General features: G+C 38.8%; 1 protein-coding gene across 7 annotated transcripts in view; it reads right to left on the minus strand.

Annotated features, from left to right (window-relative positions):
• arhgap17a (Rho GTPase activating protein 17a) overlaps nucleotides 1-18,785 on the minus strand; it is a 62,968-nt gene that overhangs the window by 14,399 nt on the left and 29,784 nt on the right. For 5 of the 7 annotated variants that reach the window (XM_062056113.1, XM_062056115.1, XM_062056110.1 and 2 more), the window contains exons 3-11: nucleotides 10,974-11,078; nucleotides 10,794-10,826; nucleotides 10,279-10,355; nucleotides 6,831-6,942; nucleotides 6,632-6,708; nucleotides 4,746-4,863; nucleotides 4,069-4,137; nucleotides 3,805-3,886; nucleotides 1,268-1,395 (exon numbers count right to left, since the gene is read on the minus strand). In XM_062056113.1, coding sequence (XP_061912097.1) covers nucleotides 1,268-1,395; nucleotides 3,805-3,886; nucleotides 4,069-4,137; nucleotides 4,746-4,863; nucleotides 6,632-6,708; nucleotides 6,831-6,942; nucleotides 10,279-10,355; nucleotides 10,794-10,826; nucleotides 10,974-11,066 — 789 coding nt within the window. In that variant the 5' untranslated portion in view covers nucleotides 11,067-11,078. The remainder of the gene's footprint in view (nucleotides 1-1,267; nucleotides 1,396-3,804; nucleotides 3,887-4,068; nucleotides 4,138-4,745; nucleotides 4,864-6,631; nucleotides 6,709-6,830; nucleotides 6,943-10,278; nucleotides 10,356-10,793; nucleotides 10,827-10,973; nucleotides 11,079-18,785) is intronic. The other 2 variants (XM_062056112.1, XM_062056111.1) reach the window with 1 other exon arrangement.

Consider the following 18,785-nt stretch of genomic DNA (forward strand, 5'->3'; position numbering starts at 1 on the left):
TACAAAAAACTTATAAAAAACAATCACTTACTGTAAAATGTCTGCCCTCAGTGGGATGCTGACTGATGGTATGTTCATATTGTCCCGTAGAGATGAAAAATGTATCATAATCCTCACAAAGTGTTAAAAAAAAGTTGCCGCAAATGAGCGTCTTTTGTGTCTTTCTCGTCATCTCTGGATCTAAATTGGATTTCAAAGTTGACCATTTCTCAGTTTATAGCCACAACCTTCTCCTATTCAGGTGAGAGGCATGATTTATAACCTAGAATTAACTTCTACCAATTTAGAAGCGAAGCAGCAGCAGCTCACTGGATCAATATGTCAATATAGCAGCATAAACTAGTTAGCTCTCTGTGATCAATGCATCGCTAAAAAGAGATTGTCTGTGTCTTGGTTAATATTCAGATCACGAGATGTAAATAGAGTATTGTTGCCACTTTTTGTACGGTTATTTAGAGGGCTTCATGTGCAGAATAGAGTACTCACATTAGCTGCATTATTAGCCACCTCAGACTTTCTAAGACTTGCCATACATCATCACAAGTTAGAATGCATAAAAAAAGAAAAAACGTGTGTTCTTGTCTTACATAGGGATTGTAAATGATAGGCAACATTTAAAAAAAGTGCAGTTTCCCTATACTTATTTGATTTTTTAATAATACAAAAGAGGAAACAAACTGGCAGCTAGATCATCTTAAAAGAAAGAAAAGCCATTTTAATCTGTTGTGGGAAAAATTCTGCATGACTAATACAAAAAGATAATTAGGAATATATTTTATGTCATAAAATATGACATACGTTTCTAACAAGAAACATGGAAGCAGAGTTTGTTGGAAAAGAAACTGCAGTTGTCATTTGTGAGTGTAAAGTGGGATAAACTTGCATATTTTGAATGAATGCATTTACGGTATATGAAATGTATTGCTCTGTTTTCTACTCCAAGAAGCCTGAACAACATTACAAAATACATCATTTGTGAAATTTGGACCACTTTCACAAAGTGGCACAGTTCGGTTCTGAAGAAGAACAGTTTGGAAAAGTTAACCTTGACCATCCCCGCATGTATACATTTTGTGTTCTTCTCTTTCCATTTCCACAATTCTTTGCTGACCAATCAATGAATATGGTGTCAAGCTCCACCTTTTGGTACTGTACCATGTGGTTTGTCCCCCATCAAAAGAGAAAAGATTGAAAAGGAGCAACAAAACAACACATTTGGAGCAAAACCTGTCAGTTTCGACAACTCCACACTACTTCAGCCAATTACCTCTTCTGTCATCCCAGTCTCTAACAGCATCATGACACAGGCCTCTATGGGCAGGGCTATCTCCCTCCCACTCCTTTTCAGGTGTTCATCCAGCGCTGTGCCAAAGGCGGGTTTCTCCATCCATGTGTCTGAAAATAAAATATTAACAATTTTTGTAACTTAGTGCAACAGATGCTATATCATTTAACTTCCCAATTGCATGAAAAATTAAAAAAACAAAGTAGAAATGGCGAAGTTGGTAGAGTGGCTGTGCCAGCAATCGGAGTGTTGCTGGTTACTGGGGTTCAATTCCCACCTTCTACCTTCCTAGTCACGTCCGTTGTGTCCTTGGGCAAGACACTTCACCCTTCGCCTCTGATGGCTGCTGGTTAGCGCCTTGCATGGCAGCTCCCGCCATCAGTGTGTGAATGTGTGTGTGAATGGGTAAATGTGGAAATAGTGTCAAAGCGCTTTGAGTACCTTGAAGGTAGAAAAGCGCTATACAAGTATAACCCATTTATCATTTATTATAAATGCATAAATGGAACACTTGTCTTTCCCATAGGTGTGTAAACCCGGCCTGGAACTGGTCTGGATAGCATATCCTGTCAGAGGTAGAGTTGTTCCGATTCCAAAATGTTGGTACAGGTACCAATATGTATTTCGAAACAGTACTTTTTGAAATCAAGAAGAAATTATTTATCCTCATTTGTCCAAAAATAGTCTTTGTTGTTTGTTACCAAGTCTGCCATGATTGGAACACACATAAGCGTTTTCTATCCGAAAGTAGGAACACACATTGTCGGAATGCGCTGCTATAGAAACGGAAATCAATGCGCGGAAGAAGTCAGTCCCGGCATTGAATAAAATTATCAAAATAAGGTAAATATTGAACATATTACATATGGTTATGAATGTGTCAGTTACTACATTATATATAGACTTGCAGTGTGTATTGCAGTTGTCTTAGAGGGCTTTGAAGGCTACACCAATGACATCTTCCAAGCGTTTATTATCATCTTTAAAATCCTAATAAAAAAACACGTGTGTTCTTGTCTCATAATGATTGAGAACGATAGGCAAAATTCCCAAAAACTGCAGTTCTCCTTTAAGCTTTAAGGGCGATTGGTGTAGAATGAGGAAGTGTTGTTGGGTCGGTGCATTGAAAACAGAGCAAGACTTGTGCGCTTGTGCACAGGTGTCAAACTCAAGACCCGGGGGCCACATCTGGCCCGCCACATCATTTAATGCGGCCCAAAAAAGTCTGTAAATATTTGTGCGTCAATAAGGCATTTTATCTTTTTTAATAAATGTATTTCAATGTTGACAGAAAAAAAGCAATGCATGCAAATTTAGTTTTTAACTCATTATTTGATCCAACACGCTATTTTAAGTTATTTTTCTTTATTAAAAAGCTTTTCACATTGATTACAATTCTTCAGCTTGTTGGTAAACAAAGATAATAATCAAATGAAGGGGTAATTGTGTAACATCATGAAGCGGTCCCCTGAGGGGGTCTTTAACTGTGATGTGACCCACAATAACAATTAATTTGATGTCTTTGTGCTAGAGAGAGGATATATTGTTGTAATTGAGCCTGTTGATAGCGTAAGGTTTGTAAAAAAAAGTTAAAAAGAGTGTCAGATTTTGTCTAGACACTACAGAATGTATGTCTATGGGCATGACAGGGGAGCTAGTCAAGTATGTTTTTATCAGTCGGTCTTTAAAATAATTGTGCAGGTCTGGATGCTTGACTTTCAAATATATCGCCTAGTTAGAAATATATATATATATATATGTATATATATATATATATATGTATATATATATATATATATATATATATATATATATATATATATATATATATATATATATATATATATATATATATATATATATATATATATATATATATATATATATATATATATATATATATATATATATATATATATATATATATATAGATATGTCCCGAAAGGGACAAACGGTAGAAAATGGATGGATGGATGGATACATATATATATATATATATACACACCTTTGGCAAGTAATGTTTAAGGCACCATTTGCAAAGCGGTGCTTAACCTTTCTTGTTTGCTTTGAAGCCAAATTACTTCCAATATTGCGCTTCCTGCACCCTCTTAATAAAGGAGTACCGGTAAAGTTGCCGCTTCTGCCATTCTCCCTCTTTTGTCTTTTTTTCCCTCTCCTGGCCCATTTCTCCATGTTGTTTCCGCTCTCTGTTGGCTCACGAACCATTCACAGGCTCATATTACCGGCAACGTAATTTGTATGAAAGAAAAAAATACTGGTATTTTTCAAAGGCCGTATAGTACCTTTTTAATTAGTTATTACCCCAGTACTTTGTTAATACCGGTATACTGAACAAGTCTAGTCAGAGGTCAACAAATAAGCGAGGAGTGATTGTGATTGTGAAAGAATGAGAGAGGCCGTAATGAGTCTCATATAGTGCTCATTAGAATATGTTGTAAAAATAATGTTTCTACTGTTTAATGTTAGGCTACAAGTATTTTGCTGTTGACTGTATTTACCTTGCTGAGACTGGATGGTGGGCAAGACACTCTCCAGAAGAGTGAGAGATTTTCGGTGGTATTCTGCCTGCGCTTCTAGGAGCTACAGGAAGAGAAAGAAGAAGAGAAAATGATGAATGCTGCAGAATAAGACAAACCAAACAGGAAAGTAAGGCTGGCCTTCACTCTGCTTTCAAAGTGACACGACAGCTGTGTATTCCAGCAGCATTCAAGCAAATATATTTTTCATTTGTCAAGCGTGTTGAATCACTGCACTGCACTCACCGTTACAAAATAGCAGGCATAGTCTCCTTCTTTTGAGAAGAAACTGTACATGTCTGCAGCAAGCTGGTCCTGGTATGAGAAATATACAGTGTTAAAAGTGCAAGTGTAATAAGTAGGAACTCAATACAATGAAATTCAACAGAATTTAAAACGTATCCTGACTAAAATACATTACATAAATGCTCAGTAATGTAAGCTGCAATTAGCTGTGCACTATGTCAGCCATAAAACCTCCTGCTATATATGTTGAGGAGGAAACACAAGGCTCTAACGCTTCCTGGGCAGAAAACCTGACACACATCCTGCAGCAAAGGGACATTAAAACTCACCAATGACCAACACAGATAGACTTATGCATTCGGCGATGACAAGATATTTTTAATTATCCGCCTGCATCAGCAAACCTGGAGCAGAAAGCCCAAAAGGTCTTGGAATGTTCACTTGCTGTATTAACTTTTTTACAGGCAAAATGTTTGGCCAGACCCAGTTTCTTCTTTTCAGTCCTAGGACGCTATAAAAGACCACTGGCCTTCATATTCATTGAGGAGTCACCTGATCTAGAAGTATACAAGGCTGTATAAGTCACACGGATGCTATGTTGTCAGAAGGGTTTTCATGGCTGTATTATAGCCCAAATAGCTGGAAAATGGTGGTTAACAAGAACATATTGTTAATACCTTGCAAAGCTCCACTTTGTTCATGGCCTCATCCAGCTCCTCCTTGAGTAGGTCAGCCTTGGCTGTCAGTGCTTGAGTGTTTGTTCCTGAGATTATTGACTTGGTCGCCTGCAACCATCTGTGTTTGGACAGACACACATAGAAGGATTAGATAGTCTTCAAAAGTATAAGGCTGAAACGACGCGTCGACGTAGTCGACGTCATCGGTTACGTAAATACGTCGACGCCGTTTTTGTGCGTCGACGCGTCGCATATTTACGTCACACTACCGTCATGGCGGAGCGCAAAGCAGACTGTGCGAGCGAGGGGAAAAACGCACGCCAAAAGTCGTCAAAAGTGTGGGAGTATTTCAATACACAGCCTAATAATGTTGTTGTATGCACACTGTGTCGAGCGGAAATGGCCTATCATAGCAGCACAACGGCTATGAACGAACATTTGAAAAGAAAACCATCAACCATCAACTAGTCAATCGTCCGCGTTAGCATACGTTGTCATCATTACACAAAAACATGAATGTGTCATTTGTATCTGCTAGGGGTGTAACGGTATGTGTTTTGTATTGAACCGTTTCGGTACGGGGCTTTAGGTTCGGTACGGGGGTGTACCGAATGAGTTTCTAAGCTAAAGCTAACTTTAGCTGCTAAAGTCTTAACAAGTTGCTTTGCTCCTCTGCCTCTGTCTCAGCACGCAGCATTGTCCCACCCATACAACCATCTGATTGGTACACACGCAGCATTGTCCCACCCACACAACCATCTGATTGGTACACACGAAGCATTATCAGCCAATCAGCAGTGCGTATTCATAGCGCATGTAGTCAGCGCTTCAGCGTGGAGCAGATAGGTGTTTAGCAGGTGAGCATCAGGCAGCGGACTCTCCCCAAATGATAATAAACACCTCCCAGTCAACTACTAGTAACATCACTATGAGCCCGTTGACCTACTAGAAACTTAAACTGCAGCTCAGCTCGCTCGCAGTCCTAGTTTGAGGTGAAGGCTAATTACCTCTCAGTTCCAGCCACATCGACCCCTTCTGAGCGCCTATTTTCAGCTGCTCGGAATATTGTAAACAAGAAAAGAAGCAAAGCAAGTAGACATGCTAACCTTTCTTCATTACAACTGTTAGTCACTCACTGGAATGAGTAGAATTGGTTATTGTGTACTGTGTTGGACTGGATGTTTATTTTGCACATTTTAAAAACAATACTTAATGTTTACAGTGCTCCAGAATATTTAGATTAACACTTTTTTGTATTGGATGTTTATCTTTATTTTTGCACATTTTAGCAAATAAGCAATACTTTCACTTTTGTTGAAATGTTTACACTGTTGTTACAGAATATTTAGTTTTGCCCTTTTTTGTATTGGATGTTTATCTTTATTTTTGCACATTTTAAAGCAAAATAAGCAATACTTTTACTTTTGAAATGCTTATACTATTGCAGAATATTAAGATTTGCACTGGATGTTTACTTTTATATTTGCACATTAAAAAGCAAATAAGCTACTTTTAATTTTGTTAAATGTTAAAAGTTTTAAATGTTTACATTGTTACAGAATATTTTGTCATGTTGTTGTCAATGTTGACTGAGTGGCCATACTTTTTTTCTTGTAAATAAAAGCCATGCCTTTTGAAAAAACTGGCCTACTTTTATTTTTTCATCTTCATTTTAAATAAAATAAAATAAAAAATAATCGGTAAAAGGAAAAATAATCTATAGATGAATCGAAAAAATAATCTATAGATTAACCGATTAATCGAAAAAATAATCTATAGATTAATCGATAGAAAAATAATCGTTAGCTGCAGCCTTACAAAAGTAACTTCATAAGTAAAGGTGCACTCAGATTTAGGCCACAGTAGTAGCAAGTGTTAATACAAACCTTGCTCTGGCAGAATCATAGTCCAGCACCAATTTGGCCAACTGTTTCCTTTGTTTCAGGATGTTGGGGATGTCCACCTACAGAAACCAATCAAAAAGAAAACAATAAGACAATAAAAATCTGTATCCTGATGTCAGACATTTGTGTTAACACTAAAGTAGGAATATGACTGATGTCCAGCTGCTGTTTGAGGTCTGACCTCTGCAAGTTGGCTGAGAGGATCCAAAACGTCTTTCTCAATCTGCAGCTCATGTTGCATTAGTTCGGATGCCAAACGGCTCTCCGCATCACCGCAAACCTCCATCATCTTCCTGTCAACACATAATAGTACATAAGGGAAAAGCATGTTGAGGGTTTTTTCTAGATATCATTCGTGTTTATATCAGCACAATGAAGGAGGTCTCAGAAAATGACTATACCATGGACCCTCAGTAGGTTGCCCGTGGTTCACATCTGCCTTGCCAAAGACTTTTATGTGGCCCGCCAAACATCACCCAAAAGGAAACATTTCGTCCAACAAGAGAAGTGCTCATTCATGCGGTACTTTTCAGAATGACACAGTAGTAGAAGAAGACGACTCAAATAAAGAATAAGAATACATTTGGTGTTACCTGTTAGGTGGCGGTATGTATCGTAACTCTGTACGAATTAAAAGTTTTTGACAATAAGTGTTTCCTGCTCCATGCTTTTACTCTTGTAATTCAAATGAAAGTGGTCACAAAAGGCAAAGGATTCATCATGAAACCGGAGATACAGACACGCAAGGTACCTCCACGAGCCCGAGGATTGTGCAATAATATCGCGTTAAAAGGTGAGGTGGGGAAGCATGCAAAACAACCCCACAAACTCTGCTTTTGACTAGCTAGAGTCATGACTAATGTAAGGCTGAAACGACGCGTCGACGTCATCGGTTACGTAAATACGTCGACGCCGTTTTTGTGCGTCGACGCGTCGCATATTTACGTCACACTACCGTCATGGCGGAGCGCAAAGCAGACTGTGCGAGCGAGGGGAAAAACGCACGCCAAAAGTCGTCAAAAGTGTGGGAGTATTTCAATACACAGCCTAATAATGTTGTTGTATGCACACTGTGTCGAGCGGAAATGGCCTATCATAGCAGCACAACGGCTATGAACGAACATTTGAAAAGAAAACCATCAACCATCAACTAGTCAATCGTCCGCGTTAGCATACGTTGTCATCATTACACAAAAACATGAATGTGTCATTTGTATCTGCTAGGGGTGTAACGGTATGTGTTTTGTATTGAACCGTTTCGGTACGGGGCTTTCGGTTCGGTACGGGGGTGTACCGAACGAGTTTCTAAGCTAAAGCTAACTTTAGCTGCTAAAGTCTTAACAAGTTGCTTTGCTCCTCTGCCTCTGTCTCAGCACGCAGCATTGTCCCACCCATACAACCATCTGATTGGTACACACGCAGCATTGTCCCACCCACACAACCATCTGATTGGTACACACGAAGCATTATCAGCCAATCAGCAGTGCGTATTCATAGCGCATGTAGTCAGCGCTTCAGCGTGGAGCAGATAGGTGTTTAGCAGGTGAGCATCAGGCAGCGGACTCTCCCCAAAAGATAATAAACACCTCCCAGTCAACTACTAGTAACATCACTATGAGCCCGTTGACCTACTAGAAACTTAAACTGCAGCTCAGCTCGCTCGCAGTCCTGGTTTGAGGTGAAGGCTAATTACCTCTCAGTTCCAGCCACATCGACCCCTTCTGAGCGCCTATTTTCAGCTGCTCGGAATATTGTAAACAAGATAAGATGCAAAGCAAGTAGACATGCTAACCTTTCTTCATTACAACTGTTAGTCACTCACTGGAATGAGTAAAATTGGTTATTGTGTACTGTGTTGGACTGGATGTTTATTTTGCACATTTTAAAAACAATACTTAATGTTTACAGTGCTCCAGAATATTTAGATTGGCACTTTTTTGTATTGGATGTTTATCTTTATTTTTGCACATTTTAGCAAATAAGCAATACTTTCACTTTTGTTGAAATGTTTACACTGTTGTTACAGAATATTTCGTTTTGCCCTTTTTTGTATTGGATGTTTATCTTTATTTTTGCACATTTTAAAGCAAAATAAGAAATACTTTTACTTTTTAAATGCTTATACTATTGCAGAATATTACGATTTGCACTGGATGTTTACTTTTATATTTGCACATTAAAAAGCAAATAAGCTACTTTTAATTTTGTTAAATGTTAAAAGTTTTAAATGTTTACATTGTTACAGAATATTTTGTCATGTTGTTGTCAATGTTGACTGAGTGGCCATACTTTTTTTTTGTAAATAAAAGCCATGCCTTTTGAAAAAACTGGCCTACTTTTATTTTTTCATCTTCATTTTAAATAAAATAAAATAAAAAATAATCGGTAAAAGGAAAAATAATCTATAGATGAATCGAAAAAAATAATCTATACATTAACCGATTAATCGAAAAAAAAAGAAAAATAATCGTTAGCTGCAGCCTTAGACTAATGATAGTGCTAAGAAGCAGAGCTTGGAGACCGTCTTATGTCGTTTGTTAAAGCAGGGATGTCAAAAGTGCGATGTAATAGCCTTACTAAAACATTACTTGCACATACTGTATGCCATGGCCAATTAGGCCAATGAGACAATGTAATGTATACACGCCACTACCACCTACAACCTGACCCTCAAAAATGCTGGTCCTTGGACAAATGCAATTGAGCACCTTTGGACTATACTGGCGTATATGCTTTTCTTCTGTTTCTGTTCCATAACTGAATGTCACATTGTGTTACTGTGATTGAGATAAATTGAAAGTTGATGCAAATGCATCAGAATATCATCCAGTGCATTTTCTCTTCACCATTATTTCCAGACAGAAGTGACAGCTAACTAATTTCAGAAACGTAAACAGATTTTTACATCCCATTTTATGCATATGGCTTAGCCACAGGGAATGGTCGGATCTTCAACACTAGGAGATGTTTAAAGAGGAACTGCATTTTTTGGGGAATTTTGCCTATCGTTCACAATCATATAAAACACATGACGACAAAGTTTTTAAATTTTTTTTAATGCATTCTAAATATCAAATAAACATAAATAAAAGTCCGCTTACAGCGGAGCCAATGGGAGCGCCACTACTCCGCCCATAAAATCCGATAAACAACCATTCAAAAAGCGCCCACAATACTCAATTTATATTTTGTGACTTTAATATTTAACTAAGTATTAGTGATATTGTTATTATAAGCGCTAACGCAGATAAACTATATATAGCGGCAAAGTGATCCCTTCCGTGTGTACCTATGTTTACATCATCGCGTGGTCTGCTGCTTCCTTGCTCCCTGTAAGTTTCTTGTAGATAATCAATCATATATCTCACCTGAAAAGTAGATGGGTGAGGATATAATCCGACAAGTTGGGACACTTTGACAGCCATTTACATCCTGGAACTGGCAAGAACGACACAAAAAGCGCCTGTTCCAAAAAAAGTGCAGCTCCCCTTAAAAGTCCCACAATGACTATTTGTCTTGAATTTGTGACCTCATCCTTAACACTTCCTGAGGAACAGCTGGCCTGTAAAGCAACCTTTGCCACTGAGAAGCTAATGATTATCTGAAGTGTCAATTAATGATGGACTCACCCTATTAAAGAGTCTTCTCCGAGCTGGTTTCCCCCTTCTACCATAGCCTGAGACAACGCTGTCAGAGGAAGCTTTTTCTGCGGCGAACATGAACAAGTGTGGAAGAGGCACACATGCAAACATTGATTAGTTTAAAACTTACACATAAACCATTTTAAACTAATCAGCTATTCAATGCTATTTTGCTATTTAAAAGTGTGAGATGGAGGCCAATGGAAAGGTCATCAAAACTTTCCATTGAGTGAGTAGTGGTACATTCAAAAAGTCAGGAAGAGGAAGTGAACTTTCTTAGAAAATTGGGGGAAGTAAATGTTATTGGGATACATGAGGCAACCAGGAGAAGAGAATCTATCAAGTAAAGTGTTGTGTCCCGGAACCTTTGAACAATGCAGAATGTCCAACAACCCGTTCTAATGGAGAAATAAACCCAGTTGTCATGCACAGAGATTCTACTGGAAGTGGATGCGGAGCAGAGCAATGAGGTAGAGGTGAAATACTTCATTGTTTTCTTTTACCTGACCATTTCCTGTATAGAGGCGTGGTACGGACTGTAGTGCATGTTGGAATGTGTGGGGCAAAAAAAAACACAGAAGATACATCATGTCTATTGGGATAGTTTTAGGGCATTTGCAATAAAAAAAGGTGCTGCAATGCAAACAATTTCACTTCCACAGTTATTCCAAAAGTAGACTCACATGTCTTTTCTCAGCATCTGCGCCAATATGTCCCTGTAGCCATGAGACCATCCTTTTGTGTGTGTTGTGGGACACCACACGCACCAACTCCATCCGCCGTTCAATCTGTGCAGAAGACAGGATGCAACAATTTTGAGTTACATTGTGGCTTATCGCCTTCAAATTATGTCTGATCCAGGGTTAAGTGCTCGTTGGATCATATTTTGTTCAGTTTATTCCGGTAATAGTTTACATTTCAATGTCACCAGCACTGCCATAGTAAAGCAACACAGTAATGTGTTAATGGCTAATGAGGTTGAGCTCAGAGCATAGATTGGATTTGCAGCTGCCTTGAGGGGTGTTAGAGTTCAGCGTTCAACCGTGATTGATAAGACTGGTCCCTGCGAATGTTATCTTTGAAGCGCATGGCTCATCGGAAGTGCTTCCATAGCAACACTCACTGGGCTTCGCACAGAACTGAGACGTTCATTACTGTTTAAAAAAGGTTTCAAAGTGACACAGGCTTTCTCCTGTCTGTGGCCAAGCAACACAGATGCACTCTGTGTTTGAGATATAATACTGTCATTGATGAGCTGGGAGTCACATCTATTCAGGCTGGATGCCAAGTGAAGCTGTGCACTTTCCTTGTAATGCCAGGTGCTTGACTGAGACAGCCAGTGTCAACAATGTGCACAACATTTCTGTCACTTTTTCCACACTAAATAGGAATGTAAATTGTTTATTAATGATAATCTTGGCAGTGCTTAACATACACACAACTAAAAAGGGGAGAAAGATGTGCCTCTAAGGCGGCATACAGGGGCAAACATCAATTGAAAGTTTTAAAACAATGTTCCAAATATACATAGGAATTGGGCTGGGTGATATGGCCTTTTATTAATATCTCGATATTTTTAGGCCATGTCACAATACACGATATATATCTCGATATTTTGCCTTAACCTTAAATTAAAACTTGATGCTTCTAATCACACCAGTATGATGATTCTGTGTCTACATCAAAACATTCTTGTTTGCATTAATATATGCTAATTTTAAACTATTAAAATATTAAACAGTTATTAAGCAGTGGCACAAATGTTCATGTAATTTCAAAACAGAAAGTGCAAGATTGTCAGACATTTTAAAACAAGCTATTAGTGCACTTAAGAGCATGATGTCACTACGATGACATATCAAAACAACACTAAATTAAAGTGCACTTTTTGTAAAGAACGCCACTACAATATTTTAAAACAAATAAAGTGCACTTATGTGCATGATGTCACACAAGATATTTCAAAAACTGTAAAATAAAAATTAGTTGCAAAATAGGAAATCAAATAGAGTACGTCCTTCGCTATGTGGTAGGTTACTGCGGACGTTATCTCCTGTTTTTGACTATTTTTTTCACAAGGCGTTGATCTGGAAATGGAAGACACCAGGCTCAATTGGGTCAGTGCTGGTTGCTTCGACATTTTGTGGGTGTGGCACCGGCCGGAGTTGTTGACATGCGGCGTTTCGAGCACTCTTCATTCTCTAGCGGGTGACTTTTCAAATGATGGTACAAATTAGTAGTGCTGCTACTCTTTGTAGCAACACTTTTGCCACATACTTTACATATTATGGTTGTCTGCTCAACATCTTCCCGCTTGAAGCCAAACCACCGCCAGACGATGGACCCCGTGCTGTTTTTCTTAGAAATCAATTCTTCTTCCTCAATTTGTTACCAGATTCGCACATTCTCTCTCTCGTATTACCACTCGCACCGCTTCGCTTGCACCACCTGCCACAGCTAACTTTACCCATGCCGCTACCTCTCTGCTCGGCGAGGGCGTATGACTTTGCACGCGCAACAGTATGTGACGTATGTAAGAAGGTGCGCTTGTTTTATCTCTCTGTGAGAAGAAAAGACAAGAAAGAGTGTGAAAAGCCTGTAGTGTAATGCCCACAGCTAAAAGCAACTGTGTGAGAATGTATACTCGAATACTCACAAAATAGTCATTTTCTACATCGCATAGAGACATACCTGCGATATATTGAGTATATTCAATATATCGCCCAGCCCTACATAGGAACATTGAGGTCTGGAGGGCACGCAGAGCAGAAACACAGAGTGACAAATGCATAAGGGAGGATCAACCAAAATACCAGACAATTGTGTTCCAAAAACAGAACAGAGCCGGAATTCCACAGCAGATATCAGTCTCCCCATCTCTTTTTTGCCTCCCACTGTTCTTGTGCTCTTACGTCACTCGCGACCGATGGTGGCCTCAGGCATTCCCAAAACAGCTGGGTCAAATGCAAACTTATCCAACAGAGAGAAACAGAGAGAGAGGAAGAGAGAGAGAGACATTCACAATATAGGCATGTTGCACTGGTAGAGCTGAGTCCAGTTAGCAAAAAACACAGAAGGGGATTCCCATTCCACTGGAAAAAAAAAGTTTTGTATCATTTGTGCGTCATTAGGAAATGTTTTATGTCAATGCCATAGAAGAAAGCACAGAACACCATAGCATAACATACTGCATGTCATAAGCAATTAAAGGGTAACAGCAGGGTGTGTTCTATTAAACAAGTGGACAATCCTATGACATTACAGGCGAGGGAATCCCACAGCAAGACAGAGAGGGTGCTTGTCTGGTTGCGCCTGTTTGTTTACTGGTTTCCAAGAGAAAGGTGTGAACAAGTTTGAAATCAAAAGCAAGCATGACACACAGGCTGGTTTTAGACAATGACCTATTAAAGGCACTAAATATCTGCCGTTTGCATCAAACTAGGTGTGACATGAGTTGGTTGCCTGCCTACCTACCACGCTGCACTTACATTTTTGAACTCACACTTTTAACATTGCACAAGTAGACTCCTTGTTGCTTCCTGAGTAGTTCTGTGGTTTCCCCACTATGGCTATTAAGTGGAGCATCAAGAAATGGACAGCTGGGAGACTAATGTAACAGAGTGGTTGGGTAGAACAGTATACCATTTAGAGAAGCCAAGAGTGACTAGACTACAGAACAATAATGGCTACAGTTAAGTATAGCCATCCATTTTCTGATGCTTATGTTGGACACTATACCTCCCTGCTTGGCACTCAGCATCAAGGGTTGGAATTGGGGGTTAAATCACCAAAAATTATTCCCGGGCGCGGCACCGCTGCTGCCCACTGCTCCCCTCACCTCCCAGGGGGTGAACAAGGGGATGGGTCAAATGCAGAGGACAAATTTCACCACACCTAGTGTGTGTGTGACAATCATTGGTACTTTAACTTGACTACACGACACCCTAAACTGGTCACCAGTCAATTACAGGGCGATTGAGAATAGGGTACACAGTGGGAATAGATTCCATGTCAGGTGCACAAAAGTGAACCACAGCCCTATGAATGCGCAAAATTGAGGGATAAAATGGGTTAATTAATGGGGGTGTCAAACTCTTTTTCATTGAGGGCCACATTTTTTTTTCTTCTCATTTATTTATTTCAGGCAATGACATAAAAAAGTACAAAGTTGAGAACACATAATAATATAAATTAATATAGTGCTAAAGGTAATGTATAGTATGTAATGCATGATTGTCCAGTTTTGCCAGAAAGGGAGTGGGAAGAAGATAATTTATTTAATCCCACCCCCAGTTCTCCATTCAGTGATTATTCACATGGGTTTCACTCTTACTTTGTTCCAAGGATTATAATACAGATGTTGTATCATAGTGGCATTACCACAGGTAACAATAATTATTACACTGTAACAATAATTTGTATCAACAATGTAGGAATAATGAATATACCAACAATGGTAATAGTCAACAAAGCAATAATGGTAATAGACAACATAGCAATAATGGTAAGGAAACATTGAGCACATGTTAACCATAACATTGCTGTTATGGCTGCCCTCAAAGGATTACAAAATTGCCTATGCATTTGATCATTATATTTTTTGAAGTAGAAATTTAATAATAACTTCAAAACCACAAGTCAAGGTGACAGTATTTATTTTTGTTTTCACAAAAATTATTGGAATGTATGTTAATATAATGTTTGTCGCATGATCAAATAATATTAAAGTTAACAGACATGCATCTGCATGCAGTACATGCACATTTTCCATCAAAATTAAAAGCATAATATTAACAGACATTTAGTAAGAAAGATGAAGTGCTTAATTGACACATTATTTATTGGCTTTCGCATAAAACATAAAGCGCCAGATCTGGCCCCTGGGCCTAAAGTTTTACACGTGGGTTAATGCACCACACTACAGCAATCCCCAGATATGCAAATATGTCCACTGTGGCCTATAAGCAATATAATGGATAGCATCTAGTGCATCATTGTAATGCCATGACATCATCTGCTAAATCACAGAATTACTGCTTGACTTTGATCTTTTAGCGGTAAAGGACCAATACTGTGGTACATCAATTTACGAGTACCTTAATTTATGATTCATTTGAGATACAAAATGTCTCTCAACTTCTTATGTTTTAATTTGCTAACATATCTTGCGTTATGAGCATTTTCACAGTTGGTTGAAGTTAAATTTGTAAAAGGATTGTACTGTCTGATCAATAAAGAGTTAATATACTGTGAGTGTGAATGTTGTCTGTCTATCTGTGTTGGCCCTGCAATGAGGTGGCGACTTGTCCAGGGTGTACCCCGCCTTCCGCCCGATTGTAGCTGAGATAGGCTCCAGCGCCCCCCGCGACTCCGAAGGGAATAAGCGGTAGAAAATGGATGGATGGATACTGGTACACGTTGTTACACAAATTAAATTGAGTTTAATTCATTTCATTGCGGGCCTGCTTTAAGATATGAGTATTTCGAGTTACGAGCTTGATCGTGGAATGGATCGTACTCGTAAGTTAAGGTACAACTGTATTTAAAAACAGCTATGTTTATGGCATGAGCAAAGTAATCATTTACTAATCCAAAAGGAGCTGCTCATGTAAATGTTTTGTTTTAACTTTGTTTTTGACATTATAGTGAATGTCTGTCATGCAGCATTCACACAAAAATGCACACATTACTGTTGGCAAAAACCAAATATTTCTGGCCAGCACTGTAACAAAATTGTCAGCAAAACAGAACATTTCTGCTATCTTTTAAAACAACAGTATCATATGAAGCTTGGCCCTTTATTCGAACAAATTTACTATGAGGTGATTCTAAATACAAAGGTCCTGAGTAGTCCTGGGTTCGATCCTGCGCTCGGGATCTTTCTGTGTGGAGTTTGCATGTTCTCCCCGTGACTGCGTGGGTTCCCTCCGGGTACTCCGGCTTCCTCCCACCTCCAAAAATATGCACCTGGGGATAGGTTGATTGGCAACACTAAATTGGCCCTAGTGTGTGAATGTGAGTGTGAATGTTGTCTGTCTATCTGTGTTGGCCCTGCGACGAGGTGGCGACTTGTCCATAGTGTACCCCGCCTTCCGCCCGATTGTTGCTGAGATAGTCTCCAGCACCCCCTGCGACCCCGAAAAAGGGACAAGCGGTAGAAAATGGATGGATGGATGATTCTAAACCCTCAACAGCTGATTCCCAACAGAGGCAGTTCAGCTCAAGTCAATTGACACATTTGTCAGACATCACTAGGGATGATGTTTGATAAGAAATTATCGAGTTCGAGCCTATTATCGAATCCTCTTATCGAACCGATTCCTTATCGATTCTCTTATCGAGTCCAGATAGGTTGTTGTATATGGAAAAAAACACACAATATTTGGTTTAACAAAAGCTCACTTTTATTATATAAGAAAAAAATAAAATCTAATAAATAAATAAATATTGACTGTTACCCCCTAAAAAAATAAAAATAAATATTGACTGTTGTTACCCAAAGTATATTAAGTGGGATTTTTCAGAAAAAATATATATATACAGTAACACAAAAACAACCTGTCTCTGTGATCACTATAGGTGTATAAATAATAATATAGTGTTAAATAAAATCAGTCCCTTGGGCACAGAACTGAAAATAATACAGCTCTCCAAAAAGTGCACTTCTGCTGCTATTTGACATAACTGTTTGTTATGATGCTTTGACATTTTTGCACTTTATTTCTTTATTGAAAGAACATTCTATGAAGAGAAAAGTTGTTTGCAAATGTGGTTACAATGCTAAAAAATGAAAAGTTAAAGCTAAAAAAGAAGTACACTTTATCGAGTTAACATTATTTCTTTATAGGGGGAAAGATGTGATGTTATGAGCTGGGGAAAATAACAACTACACTACCCAGCATGCAACGGGAGTGACGAGCATGCGCGGTAGCTCCGAAAAGTGTTGTTGCATGTCGCCACCCGGCAGCTAAGAATGAGGTTATGAGCACGCTGTGAAAGTAAACGTCAAGAACTCAGCCAACACGTCTCATCTGCATTATTTATAATTAGACAGACAACACATATACAGTGGGATTTTGTTTTGTTTACATTTAAAGAAAAACAAAAGTTAAAAAAAGGGAGATGTCATATATGTATGTGCTGCGGTTGCTTTAAGAACGTTGCGACAGCTGCCGTAAAGGAGGTGCGTTGCTAGCCTGGTTGCTATGTTTCCGGTTGGTGGTAAAAGTGTTGGTCATGTGTTTGTACCCTGCTCAAATCTCAGTAAAGTTATTCATTGGATTATACCTTTTGTTTTGAACTTTATTACACCTTGGAGCGCTTTTTCCGGTGCATTGTTTTCCAGCTTTCGCTATCTGCGCCTAATGACTGAGCTACGTGACGTCATTTCTTGTGATGTCACACGGGGCATTTCTGGTCGGGACGGGATTCGTTCCTAGCGATTCGAATAAAGAACCAACTCTTTTTCTTTACTATAGTGGTCTCGATAACTGGTACCGGTTCTCAAAAAGGGATTCGAGTCCGAGGACTCGGTTCTTTTCTTATCGAACAACCGGGAAAACCGATTTCGAGTATCATCCCTAGACATCACAGCTGTCAAACTTAAGACCTCGCCCGCCAAATCATTTTATGTGGCCCGTGCAAACCTTGATATCATGTGTGTCAATAAAATATTTCATAATAAAATAAAAATCAGACAGAAAAAATTACTTAATGCATGATATTACTTATCTTTTAAACCATAATATAATCTGATTATGAAACAAATCAATCAATCAATCAATGTTTATTTATATAGCCCTAAATCACAAGTGTCTCAAAGGGCTGTACAAGCCACAACGACATCCTCGGTACAGAGCCCACATACGGGCAAGGAAAACTCACCCCAGTGGGACGTCAATGTGAATGACTATGAGAAACCTTGGAGAGGACCGCATATGTGGGTAACCCCCCCCCTCCCCTCTAGGGGATGGTATATTATATACTTTACAGTACTACGAAAAAATTATTTTCAATCTAGAAATACATATTTGCTTTTGTCACTTTGACTTATGATCTCAAAGCAAGTTATCCCATCAATTTGTAAGACTAAAAAATATAATAATTAAATGCATACACAATTTTGTAATAAAATCATTACGCGATTATATTCATATATATTCACGGTCTGAGAGCACCTACGACTGCAATGTGGCCCTCAATGTAAACAAATTTGACACCCCTGCCATAAAACATATTCACTTCATTGCCTCAGTGTCACAATGTTTGTGTTTGTATAAACAAGTTAATGTTTTCACCTGTTCAGAGAGAACTGTTGAGATTACTGTACTGTTGGTCTTGCCAAAGCAAAAACCATCAGACTTTGTTTGATTTGAGTCCTTGACACCATCCAGTTGCTCACAAAGAGGCTTCACTGAACAGCCACGATATGGTGTTAACCCCACCTTCTTCCCCAGACAGCCTCAAGATAGCCGCATAGGCTGCCCGAAAGACTG

The sequence above is a fragment of the Entelurus aequoreus genome, linkage group LG08 (genome assembly GCF_033978785.1).
Source record: "Entelurus aequoreus isolate RoL-2023_Sb linkage group LG08, RoL_Eaeq_v1.1, whole genome shotgun sequence".
Lineage (NCBI taxonomy): Eukaryota > Metazoa > Chordata > Actinopteri > Syngnathiformes > Syngnathidae > Entelurus > Entelurus aequoreus.